General features: G+C 41.3%; 1 protein-coding gene across 5 annotated transcripts in view; it reads left to right on the top strand.

Annotated features, from left to right (window-relative positions):
- Positions 1 to 21,920, top strand: part of PHKA2 (phosphorylase kinase regulatory subunit alpha 2) — a 76,998-nt gene that overhangs the window by 6,228 nt on the left and 48,850 nt on the right. For all 5 annotated transcript variants that reach the window (XR_004318222.1, XM_032475721.1, XM_032475719.1 and 2 more), the window contains exons 2-5: positions 12,871 to 13,029; positions 16,490 to 16,537; positions 17,395 to 17,563; positions 19,579 to 19,661. Coding sequence is in view for 4 of the 5 variants with exons in the window: in XM_032475721.1 (XP_032331612.1) it covers positions 12,871 to 13,029; positions 16,490 to 16,537; positions 17,395 to 17,563; positions 19,579 to 19,661 (459 nt within the window). In the remaining variant the exon portion in view is untranslated. The remainder of the gene's footprint in view (positions 1 to 12,870; positions 13,030 to 16,489; positions 16,538 to 17,394; positions 17,564 to 19,578; positions 19,662 to 21,920) is intronic.

A 21,920-nucleotide genomic window follows, 5' to 3' on the forward strand; every position in this document is an offset into this window, starting at 1 on the left:
GTGTGTGTGTGTGTATGTATCTTTTTTATTCAATCATCTGTCTGTAGGCATTTAGATTGCTTCCACGTCTTGGCTATTTGGCAGTAAATTTGAAAACATAAATGACAGTTTTCTAGATAAGTGTTACCAATGTCAACTCAAGAAAAAATTACATCCTAATTAAACTGTAACCATTAAAGAGATTGAATTAGTCAAAAAAAAAATCCTAGTTCAAGATGAGTTTAGGACCAAGAAACATTTAGAGGTTTATTTATTCATTCATCTTTGAAGGCTAAGGAATTTGGCTTTTATTCTGAGTAGAAAGGGAAACCCTGAGAGGGCTTTGAGCAGAGGAATGACATCATCTGAATGAGGTTTGGAAAGAATCACTCCACCGGCTGCATAGAATATTGACTATAAGGGGTCAAAATGCAAAGCAGAATGACCAGTTAGGAAGCTTCTACAATTGGAGCATGATGGCTCAGACAAGGTTGGTTCCAATAGAGACAGACAGGAATGGTGGAATTTGGGGGAAATTTTGAAGATGGAGACAAGTTTTATTGGTGGATTGAGTGTAAGGAAAGTAATTCAAGGAGTATCAGATGAATGAAAGGCTGATAATGGGTCAAAGTCAAGTAGCAACAAGACTGAGAGTTGACCATTAGGTTGGTGGAAGTCATTGGTGATCTTGTCAAGCAGCTTATGTGAATGTTAGAGGCAAAAATTGGTTGAAGTGAGCTCAAGAGATAATGGAGGAACACAAACTAAAGATTTTGAGTTTAAACAATTCTTTTGAAGAGTCTGCTGTAAAGGAGAACAGTGATTGGGTGGAGATGTGAGGCTGAAAGGGGTTTATGTGAGAAATTATATACCTGGTGGAAATGATCTAGTAGACAGGGAAAAACTGATAATGCTAGAGTGAGAGTGGGAACTACTGGAGCAAAGATTGTTTATCCATCAAAACAAGAGTGAAGGCAGAGTCCAAGGGCACAATGTTCTCTCTTGATTGTTTCTACTTTCTCAGTGAAACACAAGGCACTGTCATTAGCCAAGAGTGAAGCTGGGGATGAGTTATCAGAGATTTGAAGAGAGGAGAGAAGGTTTGAAATTATTGTCTAGAAGAAAGGAATGGATGGCCCAGGGATTTCTAGTATGATTGTTGGACAGCGCCAAGGGTCATTAATTTCAAGCAAGTTCAGTCAGTATGGCTGCATGTTTTTCTCCGGCTGTACAGGTGGCACCCCGAGCAGTAGGCAGAGTCAAAGTCAACCAGAGCTGGGGTTTCGCCTGGTGAGTACAATGGAGTGAGAGAGGGGCAAGGAATTAACAGATGACCCCTATCTTAAATAAACTGCTTCAGATAAAAGATAAAGAGGGATAACTCTCAACTCCTTTTATATCCTAAGATACCATAGTCAAATAAGACATAATGAGAAATAGTTATGGGGAAAATTCACTTATGAATATTGATGCAAAAATACAAAATAAAATACTAATGACATGAATCTAGCAATGTATAAAAAATACATCATAATCAAGTAAAGTTTATCCCAGTAATGCAAGAAAATTTACTTTAAGAAAATCTATTAATGTAATTTACCACATTAATAAATTAAAGGGAAAAAGGCTTTAACTTTATCTGTAACATTTTATATCTTTTTTAAAAAGGAAGGAATCTGGTACCGTTATGGTGGGATGCTTTCATTCGTTTAATCTGAGTGAGAGTATTGGTTATGTTGTTCTCTCTGCTTTCCTATATGTTTGAGATTTTTATTATATTATAAAAATTAAGGCCATATTAATAAACATAGTCTAGGAGTAGCCTAGGAGTCAGCTTGGATTCCTTCTGTTCCCTCATGCCCCACCAAAAAGTGAGAGAATGTACTAATGAATTAGATTACCAAAATCTATCTCAGCTCCACCCACTTCTCACCATGTTCACTGCTACCACCCTAGTCCAGGCCACCATCATCTCATGCCTGGACTGTCCCTCTTGCCTCCTGATTCATTCTCTGCTTCCACTCTTGGCCCCTCCTCCCCAGCAGTAAGCAACCTTACATCAAGCACCAGACTACACTGCTCTCCCTTAGGCTCCACCAAGGAAGAAGACCTCCCTCGCCTCCCTCCTTGATGCCCTCATAGCAGGATACACATCCCCTTTGCTGCACTTAACTAAGTTGGAATTTTACATCTATTTGTGTGATTTGAAATGGATGAATTCCCACTAGACTATAAAGTCTGCTGTGTAGGACCAAGGATTTCTTTTTGATTACCATTTTATCCTTGGCACTTAGTACTTGGCAGTTGTAGAGATTTTAAAAACAGTTGTTGATTGAATGAATAAATGAATGAAATAAAATGCTTACCACATAGTCTGTGTACTGTAGTATGTGCAGTTAATAAATGACCACTGCTGTTGTTATTATTATTCATCAGGCTTCCACCACACACCCATCGTTTGGTGGGTTCTTAGGACCTAATTGTATTTCCATAAGAAGAGATGGGCCAGGGTCTGGGCGGCCCGTGGTGGGGACATGCACATACACACTTTCGGTGCTACCTGAAGCCAGATGCCCCCGCCTCCAGGGACCTTGCAATGGCTCTGCTCTGGCTGCCAGCCTCGGGGTCTAAATTTTTTTTTAAAAAAAGAGAGGGAGAGAGTCCAGAGTTCCTGTGACCTGTCTGTCCTTTGTCCCTAGTCCAGTTTACTCTGTAAAGAATTTATTTAACAGCCAGGCTGGGAATGAGAACAGTTGTGGTCCAGGGCATGCACAAGCATTCTGGGCAGCCCTGAGTCCAAAAAGGGCAGAAATGATATTTTTACCCCGTAATCAGACAGAGACTACCTGACAGTTGGTTGTCTGGTCTGTGTGTTGACCCGAGAAAGAAAACACTTGCTAGATAGCATTTTCTCCTTCCTAGTGTAATCCAGGGCCCTGCCTTCCGTCACCTTCCACTTCAGATCGTTTTGAGTACAGCCTGGAGGAGGGCTTTTGCTGTGCTCTTTTCAGGATAGCCTTTACATATTTTAGTGCAGATAAAAACATTTGAGTAATTCAATGAAAAAAAGTCCTTGACTCTTCCATTTACAAATAAAGGACTGTAAACCCATACAAGGGAGAGATTTAGAATTGTTTCAGGTTTTGCAGGGATCCAAAAATCATCTAGTCAGATCACCTAGTCTCATTTTACATAAAGAATTCCAGCCAGGGGAGTTGAGGGAATCTTTTTCTAGGTCATCCTTCTAGTGAGCTGACAGCCCCATGATAAGCACTCGGTCTTATTGGAAAGAGGCCAAAAGAGGGGAGATAAATACTTTAGACATACCAGATTGCTGTGAATACCAAATAAAATTGCATTCAGTAATAGAATGAAATAAATATCACATCTGCCTCACAATAGGCAGGGAGAACATAATTAATGTTCATAAAGTACATTTAGAGAAATGGAGTTCTCGAGCAAACAGGTTACAGACCTATTTGAAAATTTGATGACAGCTGAATATCCTATTCTTTCCTGAGAAAAATGCTCACACAAAAGTTCCAGGAGTCTCATGGACCTCCAGCTCCCTGCCTCCCCAAGCCCATCTGTGGAACTCCTAACAGACTCCCTGGAGAGCCCAGAGGCAGAGTGACAGGTGTCATGCCGCTGTGCTCTGAACCTGAACCTAGTGGAATAAGAGTCAGTCTTATCATTGAAAATATCGAATAGTGATATTTGCAATTTTCCTGTTCAGGTGAAAGGTTGCTAGTGTGTCACCCAGTAATCCCTTGATAGCTCAAACTTTAAGTGTGACCAGGAGAATTCTGACAACCCTATTGAGTTTGAATGTGTTCTGTAAGTTTCGACAACACCAGGCTAAAGACTAACCCCTCAGTAATCCCCCACCTTACCGCAGGAATTGGCACAAGAGGCAAAGAATTAAAATCTCCTAAGAGGGTGGTAAAGTCATTTGCACATTTGATTGTAGCTAAGGGGCTCAGAATGTAGCTAAGGTTTCTGTGAATTTTGTAAGTTTTAAGATTAGCATTGGGATCTGGAAGGAAGCTAGAACCAAGCTAGGATGAAGTGGATGCCTGCAATGCTTGGCTTCCAACCCATTTTGTTTGCCTGTAAGCCATCATTCAGTCATATGAGATGATGCAACTGGGTGGGCTCAGGACAGCTTGCAGCTTGTGCATTATCTGAAAACCCAGAGAGGGAAGTCTAATGAGCAGCAATTTAGAAAAAGATATTCATCATTTGAAAGTAAGAATTGCACACCCATAATTTCCTTAGGTAAAGTATGAGGCCACTGCATGTTAGCACTTAAGTTTTCAACATTATTCTCTGAAAGCCTGAGGTTTACATATCAAATTATGCAAAGCTTATCTTTTAAACTAATGCAAAAAGAAAGGTTACTCACATAACCAGTAGTCTCAGTTACAGATGCAGTCATTTTAAAACAAATGCTAGTGTAATTCCCACTTTAAAAAACATCTCAAGTCCAAGACATTGCCCTTCCCCACCCCCTTTAACATTTGAAGCAGCAGTTGCTAAAATAAAACTCCCATACAACAAATAAATTTAACCAGTTTCTGGAGTTTTTGTAATAGAAATCTCACACTCTATTTTTTGCTTTACCAGCACTGGGGGGGGGAAGGGGAGGTGAGTAATCATGTATTTTCAACATTTATCCTAGTCTCTTCTGGGTGTTTCATTTGAATAACTGAATAGTCCTTTCCTCCCTTGGAAATGAGCAAGGCAGTGATGTGTACTTAATGATTCTTAATCCAAAGGAAAGAGGATCCAGGGTAGGGGTTAGCCAGAGACCTCTGACCTCTGTCCCATGGAGCATAGGAAAGGGAACTCTGGGAAGGCTTCATGGAGGAGGGAGCCTGTGAGGGAGAGGCGTTTGCTGGAGGGCATCCCAGGCAGAGAAAAGAGTATGTGCACAGGCCCAGAAGTGCCAAGAGCAGAGTGTGTGCAGGAAACATTAATTCAGGCTTTCTAGGGGGCTAAGGAGGGAGCGATGTGTGATTGTGCTGGATGTGAGAGGAGGAGGCAGCACATGATAAGCCTTGTATGGCTATCCCAGGGACTTTGATTCTGTCTTATAGGGTTGGAGAATTCAGAGCAGCACAGCGAAGTCTTGAGAGTGTAGGTCTTTCTGTGACCTCCCTTTGTGGAGGTTGGATTGGAATTGAGAGAGGTGATTAGATAGGCTTGCTGACCCTGGCTGGTTACCAACAAGGTGAAGGAAATGCCAGGCTATTGAAAAACTGCTTGTTTTCTCTTATCCCGCAGCTGGCACCTTGGTTCTAAGGACATAGCCCTACAGCCAGACTTTTTATATTCCACAACTGCTGCATCAGTCGCAAGGAAATACCCTAGTATCTCTTTATTGTTCTCTTTCCCGTTGAAGTTTCTGTTTTAGGACTGAGCTCCATGGGAGGAAAGAGCCGGTCATAGAAGGTGATTGGCACAGCCGGAATAAAGATAATGATGACAGAGCCTTTCAATAAAAGACACTGCGACACATTCAGGGTGGGAGCTGTCCCAGCTGGCTACCTGGCTGGTGACTCCCCGCGCGAGCACTTTCCCTTTCCCTTCTCTCTTTTGAGCAATAAAGCAGTCTTTCACTTTGTCTTTCTGCCCCTGCTGAGAATTCCTTCTCAACCTGCAGGCAAGGACCTACACTTTTGGTGGGCTTTCTAATTTGGGAATCTCTCTATCTGCTAACAGAAGGAACCAGTACTAGAGGCAGGGAGATCAGTAAGGAGCTATTCCAATTTTCTTTTGGGATGGAGGTAGGGGAACAAGGAATCTATCCTCTCTGTGCCAATTTTGGTGGGTAGATGACAGCATTCATCTCTGTGCTCTTGAGCTAAAAACTGAACTGCAAAATGTTCAATTAAGTAGTTTGGTGCTACTATTAAAGCTTGTGTACTTTGCCTTAATATTGCCTTGATCTTAGATTTCTTTAATAGCATCAAATGTTTTTATGGTATCTAGTTCACTGTGGCCATTTAATAAGCATTCGTGGTTGTATTTGTCAGGATTCTTTCAGATGTAAGTGACACAAACCCACCCCAAATGGCCTTTAAGTATGAAAGAGAATTTATTCCCTAAATAACTGAAAAGCTCAATGGATTGGGCTAGATTCAGGCATGGCTGGATTCGGGAGTGCAAATGATTAAGTGTATTTCTTTGCAGTGCTTGGCCCTGTTTGACTCAGAGTGGGCTTTATTCTCTGGCAGGCTCATCCCACATGATGGCAGAGGTGGCCCCTTGGCAGCTTCAGGTTATATTCTTTTAGAGTGGTGCCCTCTGCAGAAAGAAGATGTTTTCCGTAGTGGCCTCAGAGGAAGTTGTGACTGAGAATGACTCTCACTTGGTCCAGCTTGGGTCATGTGCTCATCCTTGAACTGTGCCTAGATTGAATAGGCTGGGTCACATGTCCTTCCCTGCAGCTGGGGCCATGGCCAGGGGGCAGGCAGTGATGGGGTCAGCCTCCCACTCCAGGAACCACCCTGGGTCAGATCAGGGGAAATTATAGGCCATAACCAGAAAAGGGAGGAACAGGTGCTGGACAGGCAGAGGCAACAGGGTTTCCATTAGGGATGAAGGAAGGGCCCAGGGGACCCAACCCATGCTCTCCAGTCTGCTGTGAACTTTCCTTTTTATACAAAAGGAAATTGAGGCCCAGAGAAGTTAAGTAATTTGCCCAAGATCACATAGATAGTGAGTGGCAGAGCAGAGATTTGGACCCAGGTGTATCTTACACAATGTAGAATCTGTGGCCTTAAACACTACATTATATACTATACCTCCCTTGTGGAATGACCTTCAGGGTCCTTCTGCCCAAATAATACTAGGGACCGAGCCTGCATTGCCTACAACCCTATCCATTCTACTTGGAAAATTCTAAATGTTAGCAAGCTCTTATACTGAGTAGAAATCTGACTTGAGTTTAGTAGCTGAAAAAATTGAATCCCTCTTTCAGAGGACAACCTTTCAGCTCTTTGAAGGGGCTAACTTGCTCCCTTAAGCCTTCTCTAAACATTGTTTTCTTCCCTCATGAGACATGATTTTCGGCCTCTTCGTAGCCCTGATGACCCTCTGGGTATGCTCCAGTTGATGAATGGCCCTTTTCAAACATGGTGTTTGGCAGTGACAATATGCCAGGTGTGCTCTGCGAGGCTGGTAGCTTAGTGAGACTCTTATTTCCCTTGTTCTGAAAACTCTTCTTTCATTAACATACCCTTGGCTTTTCGGTGCTGTTGGTAGGTCACTGTTAAAACTTGCAGTCAGTGTTGTATAGCTGAAATTTTTTATAACTAAGTGTTAGGGCAAGATGTGGATGGGTCATAGGGTAGCTGCTGGGATAGGGGAGGGGGGGTGACCTGGAAAAGAGAGAAGAGGTTCTGTTTAAAGATTTTGTTGGGGCCCTGGGGGTGAGAGTGGATGTGTGAAGGGAGCTGAGTCAGCTCAGATGTGTGGGAGTGATTGCTAATGAAATTAGTTCAGTAGACATTTATTAAACACATAAGCCCAATAAATAAATTCTTGTTGAATTCTGTCTAGTTTTATTTCAACCTGTTGTCCAAGTCTGTAAGCATGCTGTTCGGCGTGAGCATCCACTTTGCAGCTCTTACCTGCCTCTCTTCTCACAGGCACACGCCCTCTAAGGAGCAGTGGATGTCACCTTTTCAACATCTCTGCTCTTTTCTCTTGTTAATCCACCCCATCCCCTGCCTGCTCTGAGAATCGTCTTTGTATTGCCACCAGACTAGAAGATTGTATAAGTGTTGTTTCTTGAGCTTGTGTAACGAAGACTTTAGCTTTTATTATTTTTATTTTTCAGGTAGATAATTTTAATGTTGAATATATGTTTTTAAAACTACACACCCACCACCCTAGGGAGCCATGTACACTATCTTCTTTGGTTACCCTCCACCACTATACCATTACCCCCACTGAAATTCACTGCCCTAACTTCTGCCTCCTTAAACTTCACCTCTGTCCTGTGAGGTTACTATTCTCTGTTTCACTCATCTCATCTCTGAGTCTAGCAATAAGCCATTTCCTATGCTTGAAGGAGTTCCCCGTTTTACCCACTTTTTTACTTATAAAGCAAAAATGAGGATTTGCCTCCTGTTTGAATCATTCCCAAGATTCATGCTGTGCATACCTGACTTGCTTCTTCGGAATTTCCTAAAGAAAGACTGTCCAGTTATATGAATTTTAAAACATGTATAGAGTCATGTAACCACCACCATAATCAAGATACAAAGCAGTTCCTTCAACTAAAAAATTTCCCTCCTGCTACCCCTTTATAGTCATACACTTTGCCTACCCCTAATCTCTGAAAACCATTGATCAGTTCTCTATCATTACAGTTTTGTCTTTTCAAGGATGTCATGTAAGTGGAATCAAATGATATGTAACCTTTAAGAGTAGCTTCTTTCACTTAGTATAATGCCTGTGAGATTTGTCTAAGTTGTGCATATCAGTAGTTTGTTCTTTTTTCATTGCTGAGTAGTATTCACTATATGGACATATCACATTGTGTTTATCCATTCACCCATTGAAGGAAATTTGAGTTACTTTCAGTTTCTGGCAGTTACAAATCGAACTGCTTTAAACATGCATGTAGAGGTCTGCATTTCTCTAGGGTAAATATGTAGGAACAAGTTTACTGGGTTGTAGGGTAAGCATACATTCAACTTCATTAGAAATTGCCAAACTTGTTGTCTAGAGTGGTAGCACTATTTTGCAATCCCACCAGCAATGTATGAGATTTCAAGTGGCTCCGTGTCCCTGTCAACACTTAGTACTGGCAGTACTTTTTAGCCATTTTAATAGGTACGTAGTAGTATCTCACAGTGGTTTTAATTTGCATTTCCTTAATAACTAATGATGGTGAACTTGTTTTTATGTGCTTATTTACCATCCATATATTCTCTTTGGTGAAGTGTCTGTTTAAGCTTTTTTTTTAAAACCAATTTTTTTTAAATTAGGTTATTTGTTTTCTTTCTGTTGAGTTTTGAGTGTTCTTTCTATATTCTGGATACAATTCCTTTCTTGAATATGTGACTTGCAAATAGTTTCTCCCAGTCTGTAGCTTGTCTTTTTATCTCAACAGTGTCTTTCACAGAGCAAAAGTTTTTAATTTTAATGAAGTCTAGTTTATCAGTTTTTCTTCTATGGATGGTGCTTTTGGTATCATGGCTAATTCTGTCTAACTCTAAGTCATGAAGATTTTTATTCTCTGTTTTCTTATAAAAGTTTTATAGGTTTACATTTTACATTTAAATCTGTGATCCATTTTGAGTTAACTTTTATATAAGGTGTGGGATTTAGATTGAGATTCATTTTCTTACATATGGATGTCCAATTGTTCCAATACCATCTATTAAAAAGGCTGTCCTCTCTCCCTTTGTCTTTAGGCCTTTGTCAAAAGTCAGTTTGTCATATTTGCATGGATCTATTTCTGTCTCTATTCTGTTCTAGCCACTATGTGTCTATCCCTTTACCTCTTTTTTTTTTTTAGCTTTTGTTTATTTTTTTTTCTACATTTTTTTATTAATAGTCATTTTACAATGTTGTGTTATCCCTTTGCCTCTTGTGAGGTACATACATATTTTAGGATTATTATGTCTTCATGGTGAACTGACCCTTTTCACTATTATATAATATCCCTCTGTATCTGTGGTCATTTTCTTTGCTATGAAGTCTCCTTTGTCTGATATTTATTAATATTTGAGGTACTTCTCAAGTCCTTTCCTCTCTTCCCCCTACCTTAAAGAGTAGGACTTCCAGTTTATTACTTTAGCACTTTTTTTTCCTAAGCCAAAAAGCAAAATTCCAGTGGTTTATCACCGTCTTTATCTCTGATCACTTTACATTCACTGATTGGTGGGCTGTAGAGGGATCCCAGCCCATCACAGCTAACAGGTGAGGTCACCATGACAGCATAGTTCTCCACAATTATTCACATGATAATTGTTTACATAGTTGTTCACATAATAGTTGTTCACAGTTATTTGCTTCTCATCCCTGGGGAGGCTTCCACATCCCTACCCTTTTGAACTTAGCAATGGCCATGTCACTTGCTTTCATCAATGAAATGAGGGAGGAATTGATATGTGTGAGTTCTGACCAGCAGCTGTAAGAGGCAGCTGATGGTTCACTGTGTTCTTTCTTCTCCTCTGCCATGAGATGGGCAGTGTTGTGGATACAGGCTGCTCCAGTAGCCTGGTTCCTAGAGGGAGGATAACACAGAGCAGAACCACAGCTGACCAGTGATGGACGTAAGGCATAGACAAGAAATATAAGGCACCTAGAGTTTAATGTTGTTCATTACCACAGCACAGGGGCCAAGCCCTGAGCCCAATCCATTCTAGGCTTAAGGGCCCTACCCATTTCTTTCATAAACAGGAGCCAAGAAAGCCACTTGCCCTAAATTAGAAACGAAGAAATGTTGGAGAGGGGCCAACAAGTGACTGGAGTTAAAAGACAAACTGCGCAGCTGTTGGCCCCTTGCCCTTGATGAAACACAGTTTATGTTAGGCTCATCTATCTTGGGCCTCTTCTAGAGTTTAAACATGGCATTGTCAGTTCCCTGCAGGGGACTGCTGAGTCCCAGCGCAGGTCTGTGCTATCTCGTCTGACACTGCATTGGGACACTACCCTTGACTCTTTGCAGCTCTCCTCATAGCTCCCCCATCCTCTTCCTATAAGGGCATTAATCCCATTCATGAGAGCTCTGCCCACATGACCCAGTTATCTCCCAAAGGCCCCACTTCCAAATACTGTCACATTGGGAATTAGATTTCAACATGTGAATTTTGAGGAGACACAGACTTTCAGTCCATAGTATGAAGTATTCCTTTTGCCGAGTGCAGTAGCACCCCAATTTAACATGGCTTGTGTATGCACTTTTGAATGTGGGGATCCCCTGAAACACCCAGATTGCTTCTCTGTAGTGGAACAAGGGTTCAGACATTCTGGCTCTGGGTAGGGATGAACTGATCCACTTCAGCAGTTAAACTCAAACTAAAGAATCAAAGAAGTGACTTTCAGTTAACAGGACAGTGACATTTCATAATCCAAACCACACTTGGCACTATGTGTAAGCAGTCTCTGCTGTGTCATTGGAAGGCTTGTTGTCTCAAGGGACTCATGGTTGATGGGTATGCCAGGAAGGGGCTGAGTTCTTTCTCTGGATCTCCTGATGGTTTCCTGCCCCCAGGTTTACCCAGAACAAAGATGCTTATGATATACCTTGTTGGGTATAGTGATTTTTTAAAAAAGAACTCCGATAGTCTGCTATTGGAATAGGACTTGTACCTTCTCTAAGCTATTCCTAGACTTCACTTCTGGTTGACTTTAATATCATTGATTTGTAGTTGTTTACTGTAGAGCAGTATCAATACACTGAATGCTGCTGCCCCTGAAGGCACTGTCAGTTGAGTTTTAGTTGTTTTTCAAGAGGGCATAGATTAATTAAAGGAAAAAGTTAAATATTTAATTCCCTTAGGTGGGACCATCTGAGACTATGCCAATATTTTTTTTACCTTATAACCTTGGTATTATCACTTTGAAAGTACCCAACAGAGTTTTTTTTTAATGAGCCCTCTTGTAAATAATGTGGTACCCTTTTGAGTAATATTTTAAGGTGGCGAGGTTCTGATTGCTATGATGTATTTTATTAGATACATATTTATTTGCATAATTTCAGGAAAGGTCAATAGAGGCTTTATCTTTATGTGACTCTTTTCCTATCTTATCCATTTTATTTCTAGACACAGAGTTTGTTAGGACTAGATTCTTAAAAAAAAGCTTTATTGAGATATAATTTATTTGCCATATAGTTCATCTAGTATATACAATTTAACGGTTTTTAGCACATTCACAAAGTTGTGCATCACCACCACAATCAATTTTAGAACATTTTCATCATCCTCAGAAAGGGAAAAAAACCTGTTAGTAGTCACTCATTCCCCATTTCCTCTCACCCTACTCCCACCCGCAGCTCTGGACAGCTACTCATATACTTCTTCTCTATAAGTTTCCTATTCTGGATGTTCTGTACAATTGGAATCATATGATATGTGGACTTTTGTGATTGGCTTCTTTTACTTAACATAATGTTTTCAAGGTTCATCCATACTATAGCATGTGTTAGTACTTCATTCCTTTTTCTTGCTGAATAACATTTCCTTGTTTGTATGGATCACATTTTGTTTATCCATTCATCAGTTGATGGACACTTGAGTTGTCTTCTCTGTGGGGCTATTATGAATAATGCTGTTATGAACATTTGTGTACATTTTTTGTGAAGGTCTAGCTCTTTAGTGACTCAACTGCCCTTTTAAATACTGGTGATATCATCGCTAAATAGGCCCCCTAGTGTCCTCTTGATCAGCACCTCCTTTTTAGGGTAGGTGGCTTCCCCGGCACGCAGAGCTAGAGTGGTGGAGTGGAGCCTCTTGCTTCCAGGTTCAGTGCTTTACCAATTGGTGTGGAAACACAAAGGGAGAAGAAGACCTAATCCCATAGTGCCCAGATGTATAAAAACCTTGCAGGCTTTTTCTGTTTGCTGTTTCTTCTATTTGTCACTTACAACAGCATGGTCTGGTCTGAAAAGCAAAAGAACAAGGACTCATAATTAGAAGATTCCTTAGAGATTTTTCAGTCTAATATCCTCCATATAGAGATGAGAAACCAACGCCCAGAGAAGTGATGTCACTTCTCCCCAAGATCATGCTGCTGGTGGCAGGGTGAGGACTGGAACTCTGTTCTCTTCACTCCTCGTCCCCACCCTCATTGTGCCCCCAAGGGTGAGCGTTGGTTGCACAGAAGCTGGGTGAATGGTGCTGCATCATGTTGTCTCTTCTCTAATAGAATCCCGTCACAGGGCTGCTGTCAGCCAGTCATGAGCAGAAGGACGCCTGGGTGCGGGATAACATCTACAGCATCCTGGCCGTGTGGGGCCTGGGCATGGCCTACCGCAAGAATGCCGACCGTGATGAGGACAAAGCCAAGGCCTACGAGCTAGAGCAGGTAATGCTAACTGGCAGCCGTGTCTTGGCCACTTAGCACCTTTTCTTTGAACTGAAAAGCCTACGAGGAAGTGGTGTGTGTGCAGAACAGTTGCCTCCATTTGTACTGTAGGATATTTTGGGGAGGCAGTTAGGTAGTCTCAATCTCTAATGTATTTTTCCCTTTGAGACTTTTCCCTCCATAAAAAAAAACAATAAAAATCACACTGAATAGAAAAATAAAGCATCCAAATTTCTGACTAGCTACATTTCTCTCACACATGCTCGATCAATTTTATATGTACTTACATACAAGGTATCATTATAAACTACCATGATTGTTTTTAAAGAGTCTGCATACCAGAAGTACACATTCCAAAGTGTATACTCTTTGGGGTAGTCATATTGAAAGGCTATTGATCCACATAGTATTGCCACTGCTTAAAACATTTTTGGAATTTCCCTTAAAAATGCCTTTCTAATTTGAGTCATTCCAAAGCAGTCTTATTAATTTATAGTCGCCCTTTAATTTTGAACCACATTGGTGCTGTCCAGTTTTCATGCCTGTGTTACCATACAGCACAATGAAGTCCTTCTGTTGTTTTCCGAAATCAGAAACCAGCATTCCCTGCAAAGCAAAGATTAGACATCATAAAGTATGTAAGACAATAATCTGCCCCTGAGCACAGGACGTATTTTTAGAGTGTTTTGAGTGATAGCATTGAAGTAAGGAGCATTGACATATAAAAGTATAGTTCTTTCGGCATAAGAGCCTTTGGGATTTATCTTTAATTCATACATTCCTCTTTGGCTCACACAGTCAGTGCATCAGGTCCAGGGAGAGTTCTCATGGCCCAGTCAGTGCTTGTTTATAGCAACCAAAGTGGGCATGAATGGCAGGCAGCCTTGACGCATAGGCAGCTAAGAGAGGAAGCCTGTCTGTGCAAGCAAGGAAAGGACAGTTTGGATTTGACTAGACTTGCTGAGTGTGGGGTGATGAAATCACTCAGTCTTGGAAGTAAGACAAGAATTGGTAGCTTTTTTTTCCATTTTTCAGTTTTATTAAGTAATATTGATACAATTTGACTTCACATATACAATATACTGCATGTAAATTCATATATACAACATACTGCACATTTTTTAAAAATTTACATATATGTACTATTCATTGTTTGTAAGAAGAGTTTAGAGCTTTAGCTTTTAAAACTTACATAGTTATCAAAGGAATAAAGCCAACCACAAAATAAGAATCAACAGAATGCAGTAAATACAATCATAAAGGACAGTAAAATGTGCTTACACATATTCAAGAAATTAATCATCTAAGTTATAAATAATATGTAGTTCACTTGTGTCTTTTTTTTAGATTCCACATATAAGCGATACTACATGACATTTTTCTTTCTCTTTCTGACTTACTTCACTTAGAAAAATGATCTCCAGGTCTATCCATATTGCTGCAAATGGTGTTATTTTATTCTTTTTTATGGCAGAGTAGTATTCCATTGTGTATATATAAATCACATCTTCTTTATCCAGTCATCTGTCAGTGGACATTTAGGGTGCTTCCATGTCTTCGCTGTTATAAATAATGCTGCTATGAACATTGGGGTGCATATGTCTTTTTGAATTATATAAGAATGGGTAGCTTCTTTTAAAATGTGTACAGCAAGCACTGAATGCTCCTTCAAGAAGTTGGATGACTATTACATAAGGGAATCATTCATTTAACAGTATAATTTGATGTTGATGTTCTCCAAACTTTCTATCATCCTCTGAGACAAAACCCAAGTAAAGCCGTGCCTTGCATGCACACGCGCGCACACACACACACACACACACACACACACACACACACCCTCTACCTTTCCCCTGTAAGCAATTTCTGACTGGGTTAGATTTGTCACTCTATGACTGACGATGGCAAAGCACTAACAGCCACATTGTTTGATTTGTTGAGTGTAGTTATATAACTAAAGTAGACTTAATCTCCCTTAATTATGGAAAATAGCACGGGCTCGTCCAGTGATCCTCAACAGAGACACCATTGCCTTTGGGGCTTAGGCAGTATAGTTATTCATTGTGTGGGACTGCCCCATGTGTTGCAGGACACGTAGAGTCCTTGGTCCTTACTCACTAGATGCCCATAGCCCCCGCCCCCCTATGGTGACAGTAAAAATGCATCTACCCCCACATTTCCAGATGTGCCCCCTACCCCCAACCCGGGGATGGTAGTGTCACCCTCAGTTGGGAACCACTGTGCTTCTTCACAATGGAAAATAACTTTTCTTTATTTGAGGGGAAGTCAGTTGACAAATGTTTATGCCACACACTGTAGGAAATGTTAATTGTAAGTGTTGACTATACCTTTTGATTATGAGGGAATATTTTCTGCCTCAAAAGAGTTTATGACATACAGTGAGATTATACTGTAGAATCCTAGGATCTTAGAGGTAGAAGAATCTGAAGGGTGATCCATTCCATACTTTTCTCTGGCAGTTAACTTCCATGGTGCTGCTTCTCCTGCAAACCTTGTACGTTCTGTAAGGGAGGCAATGCTGATGGCCCTGGGTGGGAACTTCTTTCAGCCAGTCTACTTTGACCTAAAAATATCCCATTCTCCAGCCCTTTGTGGAGTAGTTTTAGAGTTTGTTTAATAGGACTTATGAAGACCAGTCTTTCAATGGGCCTGAATTGTGGAGGAAGTGGGAGGTAACATAGTATATCAACTAGGAACTCAAACTCTGGAGTCAGTCGGCCTGGGCTCCGTCCTTGCTTCACTCCCTGCCAGCTGGGAGACTTTAGCAATGTTGCTTCATCTCTCTCAGCCACAGGTTCCTCATCTATAAAGTGGGGAAACAATAATACCCACCTCATAAGGTTGTTTCAAGAATTAGTGAGAATCCAGGTAAAGTGTTTTGTACAAAACTGGGGCAGCATGTCTGATTATCATAGCATTGTTATTATTTATAATGATAATAATTATAATAATTGTTTCCAGTACATATTATTAAGAAGCCTTGGCAGCTACTTGCATACTGGAAGAACTTTACTCAATAGTTCAGTAATGGTGTCACAAATGGCTATTTTGGCAAAACCTCATTACTCTGGGGCAGGCATGGTGGACTTAATTCATCCTTAGCATAACAAAAATAAATTACTAAGAATTGTGACATAAAGCTCCAGGGTGCTAGGCTTATAAAAATTGTCTTGCTAAAATAGCAGGATCCAGTGATTTCAGAGTGAGGTGGTACCATCTGGTCCAACTTCTTTATTTGAGATAAGTCTCTTCGTCAGGATTTTCTTTGTGATGGAGTGGAGAGCTAGAAATAATCTAAATCATCAGAATGCTTGTATATGCCCGGTTCTGCCTTCTCGGGGAAGGCTCCACGCGGCACTGGTTTGCCAGCCACGTGATAAGGAGGTTTTCATGGAGCAGGGAAGCTGCCCTTGTAACTGATCCCACTTTATTTCCGTAGAACGTGGTGAAACTGATGCGGGGTCTTCTCCAGTGCATGATGAGACAGGTAGGCAGAAAATGACAGATGTATTTTGGGGTCATTTGGGTCATCTGAGTGGGTGTTTTGTCATTTTCATGGTGACAACTAACATAGTGTTTTGAGCTTTTCTTATCAAGATGAAGAGAAATTGAAAATATTTTGCTGACTTTCTCCTTTTAAAATAATCGAAGATAATTTTATTATACTATAGAACCAGACTCAAAGGACAGTTTCTCAGAATCTCTTCGAAAGTTACTTGTGTAAAAAGACACTATGCCCTTTCTTCTAAATGGAGAATAAAACATTGTTTTTAAAGCCACATGACTTTAAGTCATTGTTTTTAAACTTGACATTTCTATTTACTGGCATTTTCAGTGAGGGGTAAATAAAAGACTTCATTGAGCATTTAATGTATACAGATCATACTAGGATCTGCACAGATTCCAAGATAAATATGATACCATCCTCACCCTTAATCAGCATGTGCCCCATTAATCTTCAAAGACATTGTTGCTCTTTTCCTTTCACCATAAGGAAACGAGAAGTTGAAATTTTAAAAGGAAGAGTCCTCTTCCTCCCCTCTTCCCTCACTCTCTCCCTCCCTCTCATTGAGTGCCTGCTGGGTGTCACAGCGCATGCTGGGGGTACATGGAAAAGGAGACCTTTTGGCTTGCCCCCTCACCCCTGCGGAGCTTGTTATAATCCCACTGGGCTCAGACACTTCTGGTGATGGGCAGGAGGAATCCCCCGCACCACCCATCCCCTGCCTTCCATCCCTCTGGCTCCCTGAGTTAGCAGATCGGAGGTCTAGATCCAAGAGGTTGACCTTGCCAGCCATGAACCCTTTAGCTACGTACAGCATAGCCACTTGCTTTTTCCCTCAGGTGGATAAAGTGGAGAAGTTCAAGCACACTCAGAGTACCAAGGACAGCCTGCATGCCAAGTACAACACTGCCACCTACAGCACTGTGGTGGGCGACGACCAGTGGGGCCACCTCCAGGTGGATGCCACCTCCCTCTTCCTCCTATTCCTGGCCCAGATGACTGCCTCAGGTGAGCCAGAGCTGATTGAGCCCATTGTACTGGGAGTGACAACCCCAAAGGGGGCCGGGAGGGGCAGGCATTGATCAGTATTCAAAATAAGCTATTTCTGTAAAGAAAAAGCATGCTGCTTTCTGCATTGCATTCTGTGCATTGACTCTGGCTCTGTCGACAGTCTGCCTCCCAAGCCCTTGCAGGACGAAGGCTGTTGTGCTGGCTCTATTAGCACCTCGCTGATTGATCCCAAAGCTTCTTTGCTGTCACTGTCCCCTAATTACTGGACAACCTAGATCAGATCTACTTTTAACAGTTCAAGAGGAGGGTAGAGCTCAAGCAGTAGAGCGCATGCTTAGCATGCACGAGGTACTGGGTTCAGTTCCCAGTACCTCCTCTATAAACAAACAAAGAAACCAACAAACCAACAAACCTAATTACCTCCTCTTGCCAAAAACAAACCAAAAACAAAAAAACACCAAAAAAACCATTTCAAATATCTGCATATACTATCATATCCTGTCTTCTAGTTTTCTTCTCCAGAAGCAGCAGGCTTGGTCCTTCAGCTCTTCTTCTCACTACCCTGGTCTCCCTCTTCTAGACGCACCCTTGTTTATCCAAATTATAATCAAACAGCATAATTTCTAGAAGTCACCACTGTGCCCAGAGTTGTCTTTCGGTCCATAGTGCCCATGATGTGAGTGGGCCATAAACTTCTGGACGGTGAACGTTTTTCTTGTTCAAGCCCGAGCTGTGGTCTTTCATGAAGGCCTGGACACCAGGCCTCCCAAGCACCAGGCTGCCACCCTGCTCTGTGAACCAAATGGCCATATTAGGTCACTTAGCTGCTGTGTCTCAGAGGTCTTATCTCCAGTCCTGTAAACTCACACTCCTTAGTTAGAGGCTTCCCATCTATCTCAGACTACAAATGTGAAACTCCAAAAATAGGAGAAATCAGTAATTGTTATTTATAGCTTTGTGAATAAACCAGGCACTTAAAAAAATACGTTTTGGTTGTGAAAATTAGTGTGAGATCACTGTACATATTTTGGAAAATATAACAAAATACAAAGAAAAACCCACTGCCAGTTTTCATTTGACTGTGTCTCCTCAAGTTTTTTTTCTATGCATTTTTTACATATTTAAGATCATATTGTATGCATAAATATAGTCTTTTTATTACATAGCATTATAACTTAGGCATTTCCCCCATGGTATTGCATGTTCTTCATAAACATGATTTTTGCAACTTTACTAATGGATATACCATAATTAGTTTAACTGTTCTTTCTCTTTTTTTGCTATTATAACTATGTTATAGTACCCACTTTGACCCCATCTCTATTTGTTTCCTTCCATTAGCTAGATATCAAGGCTACTCATACTTATTGCCAAATTGTTCTCAGAACAGTTTACTAGTTAAACACCCCCAGTGATGTAACAGTGTATTATACCCATACCAACTTCAAGAATTCATACCTTAAAAATATGTGTCTGCCATAGCAAGCTGTACATTCAGGGACTGAAGCAAAAGCTAGCTCTCCTGGCCATTGCCTGCTTCAGCTATTGGTGCAGCCCCCTGGGCAGGTCCTGGGAGCTGGCCTTTCCAAGAGGTGAAGGGCCGTCTCCTGCAGCTGGAGGCTCTACTTTCCCTGTCTGCCACTGGGGGATAGTTCCCACCCTTTGGCTTACTCAAAGATAAGGACAGTGTTTGTTCTGGGCTAAAATGCTTGCTCTGTGGAATCTCTCTCTGCAAATTTAACATACCTGAAGACCCCACATCTCTTTCAATCCTTTCTACTTGTAGGCACACACACAAAAGTGGAGCTATTCTTTCCTTCTTCTCCTTCTTCCCTTCCTTCCTTCCTCCTTCTGAGATTAGAAATGAACTGCTATGATTTACTTCAGATAATTTTTGATGTCCTAGTAAGAAGAATGAAAATGGGAGTAAAAGGATTTATTTCCTATTTGTAATTTGTAATTGGCAGCTCTCTCTTCACAAAATAACTTCATTGTTTGTTTTTCTCTACTAGGTTTACGTATTATTTTCACCCTTGACGAGGTGGCCTTCATACAGAATCTTGTTTTTTACATAGAAGCTGCATATAAAGTCGCTGTAAGTGTCAAACCCAGTGGTTTTTTCAGGTGTCCCAGTGTCAAAAAAATAAAAATCATATAGCTCTTTGAGGACCAGGCTGTTTGGGGCTGGTCATAAGGTTAGTAAGATTAGAGCCATAAGATTATGTCACCTCTGCACACAAAGTGTACATTTTTGTCCAGGGACTCATTTGGGGAGTTTTTGTTTTTGGAATGTGCCGCATGCTCTGTTTGAATCCATTATGCTTATTTTAAATAAAACCCTAAAATATCCTGCAGCACGTCCACAGGCCGGCCTGAAACAGGGTGAAGGGCAACAGCATCAGCGCCTTGGTAGGAGCTGGGGCGCCGTGGGGATGACGTCAGGCAGCCCACAGGTAGAGGGGCCGGAGCCAGATGTGTGCCCAGGGCCAGGTGTGTGCGGGTGTAAATGTGTATAAACCCAGTTCCTCCAGGCTTCTGTCTGCTATGGAGGGTGGAGTTTCGCTTCTAGAGAACAACTAAACTGTGCAAAGCTGACCACGAGGGCAGTAAGGAAAGGGTAAGAGTTTGTTTGTTTGGGGAAAAAAAAGCCACTGTGGTCTAAAGCAAGGATTAGCAAACTTTTTCTGTAAAAGGCCACAGGGTAAATACTTTCAGCTTTGTGGTCTCTATGTTCTCTGTTGCTGCTACTCAGTTCTGCCGTTGCACCACACGAGCAGCGGTAGACAGCCCATGGACTCGTGAGCGTGGCTGTGTTCCCAAGAAGACCTTATTTACAAAAACAGGTGGAAAACTAGTTTTGGTCCAAGGTTCCGTAGTTTGCTGACCCTAGGTCTAAAGCAGTGATTCTCTACCAGGGGCCATCTTCCCTTCCCAGGGGACATTTGGCAATGTCTGGAGATATATTTGGCTGTCACTCTGAGGAGGGTGCTACTGGCATCCAGTGGGTAGAGGCCAGGGATTCTGCTGAGCATCCTACAGTGCCCAGGACAGCCCCACACAACAGACAATGATCGGGCTCCAAATGTCAATAGTGCTGAAGTTGACAAACCCTGGTCTAAATAAACTTGGGAAAGGGCGGGACTTTAGCTGGACCTTGGCAGATGAGTAGGGTTTAGATCAACAGAAGAGAGGGAAGAGGGTGCAGGAGTAGCTGGGAGGCAGGAACAGGCTGTGAGTGTGGGAGGGGTGTTTGGGGAAGGGGATGCAGAGTGAAGGAGTATTCTTAGGGTGGCAGCTGAGTACGTGAGAATAGTAGAAAGTAAAGTCAGCTTGTGGGCAGGCAAGAGGTGGAGCTGAATACTAGATGTCTGGCCATCCAGAGAGAGAGATTTGAAGGTGATCAACTAGGGAATAAAGTTTATCATTTTATACTCTTAGGCCAGGGAGTGAGCTGATCAAAGCAGTTTTTAAGGATGAGTCACTTGGCTCTGGGGTTGGAGTGACAATGGGCTGGAGCGGAAATGCCCAGATGGGAGGAATACTGAAAGAAGGGGTCCTGGGGCTCAGCTCCAAGGCCTGCATGGCACGGGAGAGCCTGAAGCCGCTCCAGTGTGTCTATATCTAAATTTTCACATTTTCAAAATATTTATCTTTCTCTAATAATAATAAATACCAAAAATTTGGCATTGATCCTGTTCTTGGGTTGTAATCTTTCAATAGTACATATAGCATTATTTCAAAACGATATCCAGTGCTTGGATTTCTTAAGTGAAAATATGAATTATAAAAGTTAAGTATGCATATATCAAGTCCTCTAGGTAAACAGGCTGTTCTAAGCCAATTCATATTCATTTGTTTCAAAATTTGACTTCCGCTCCCATTACTTGCTAAGCATTTTTTTTTCACCAGAGGTAATGCTAGAAATAGGTATTAAATTATTTTAAATGGTTTCATTGGCTTCACCTAGTTGGAACCCATTTGTTAAAGTTTCTTTATTCCATCTAACAATTTAATGTAAGTTCAAAAGGATTAGTTAACTAAAGGGGCAGCCTTTTATTTTAAGATAAAATATTTTGTTCTCTACTTATCAAGAGTTTCTTACAAATAACTTTTAGAAATAAGAAAATTGAGAGTGTCTTTGCATGCATTTTTGTTCCACTTGAATATTTACTTCCAAAACTCTACACAGCTATCAAATGAACTGAAATCGAGAAAGAACACAGCCTGAGTATGTAAAGCCATGAATTTGGTAGCCTTTGAGAAGAGGTATCCAGTGACATAAAGGGGTCATTTTTCCATAGCACTTCTCATATACCTCTTTTTCCTGCTCTGATTACTACCTTTTTTTTCCCTG

Source organism: Camelus ferus, chromosome X (assembly GCF_009834535.1).
Source record: "Camelus ferus isolate YT-003-E chromosome X, BCGSAC_Cfer_1.0, whole genome shotgun sequence".
Lineage (NCBI taxonomy): Eukaryota > Metazoa > Chordata > Mammalia > Artiodactyla > Camelidae > Camelus > Camelus ferus.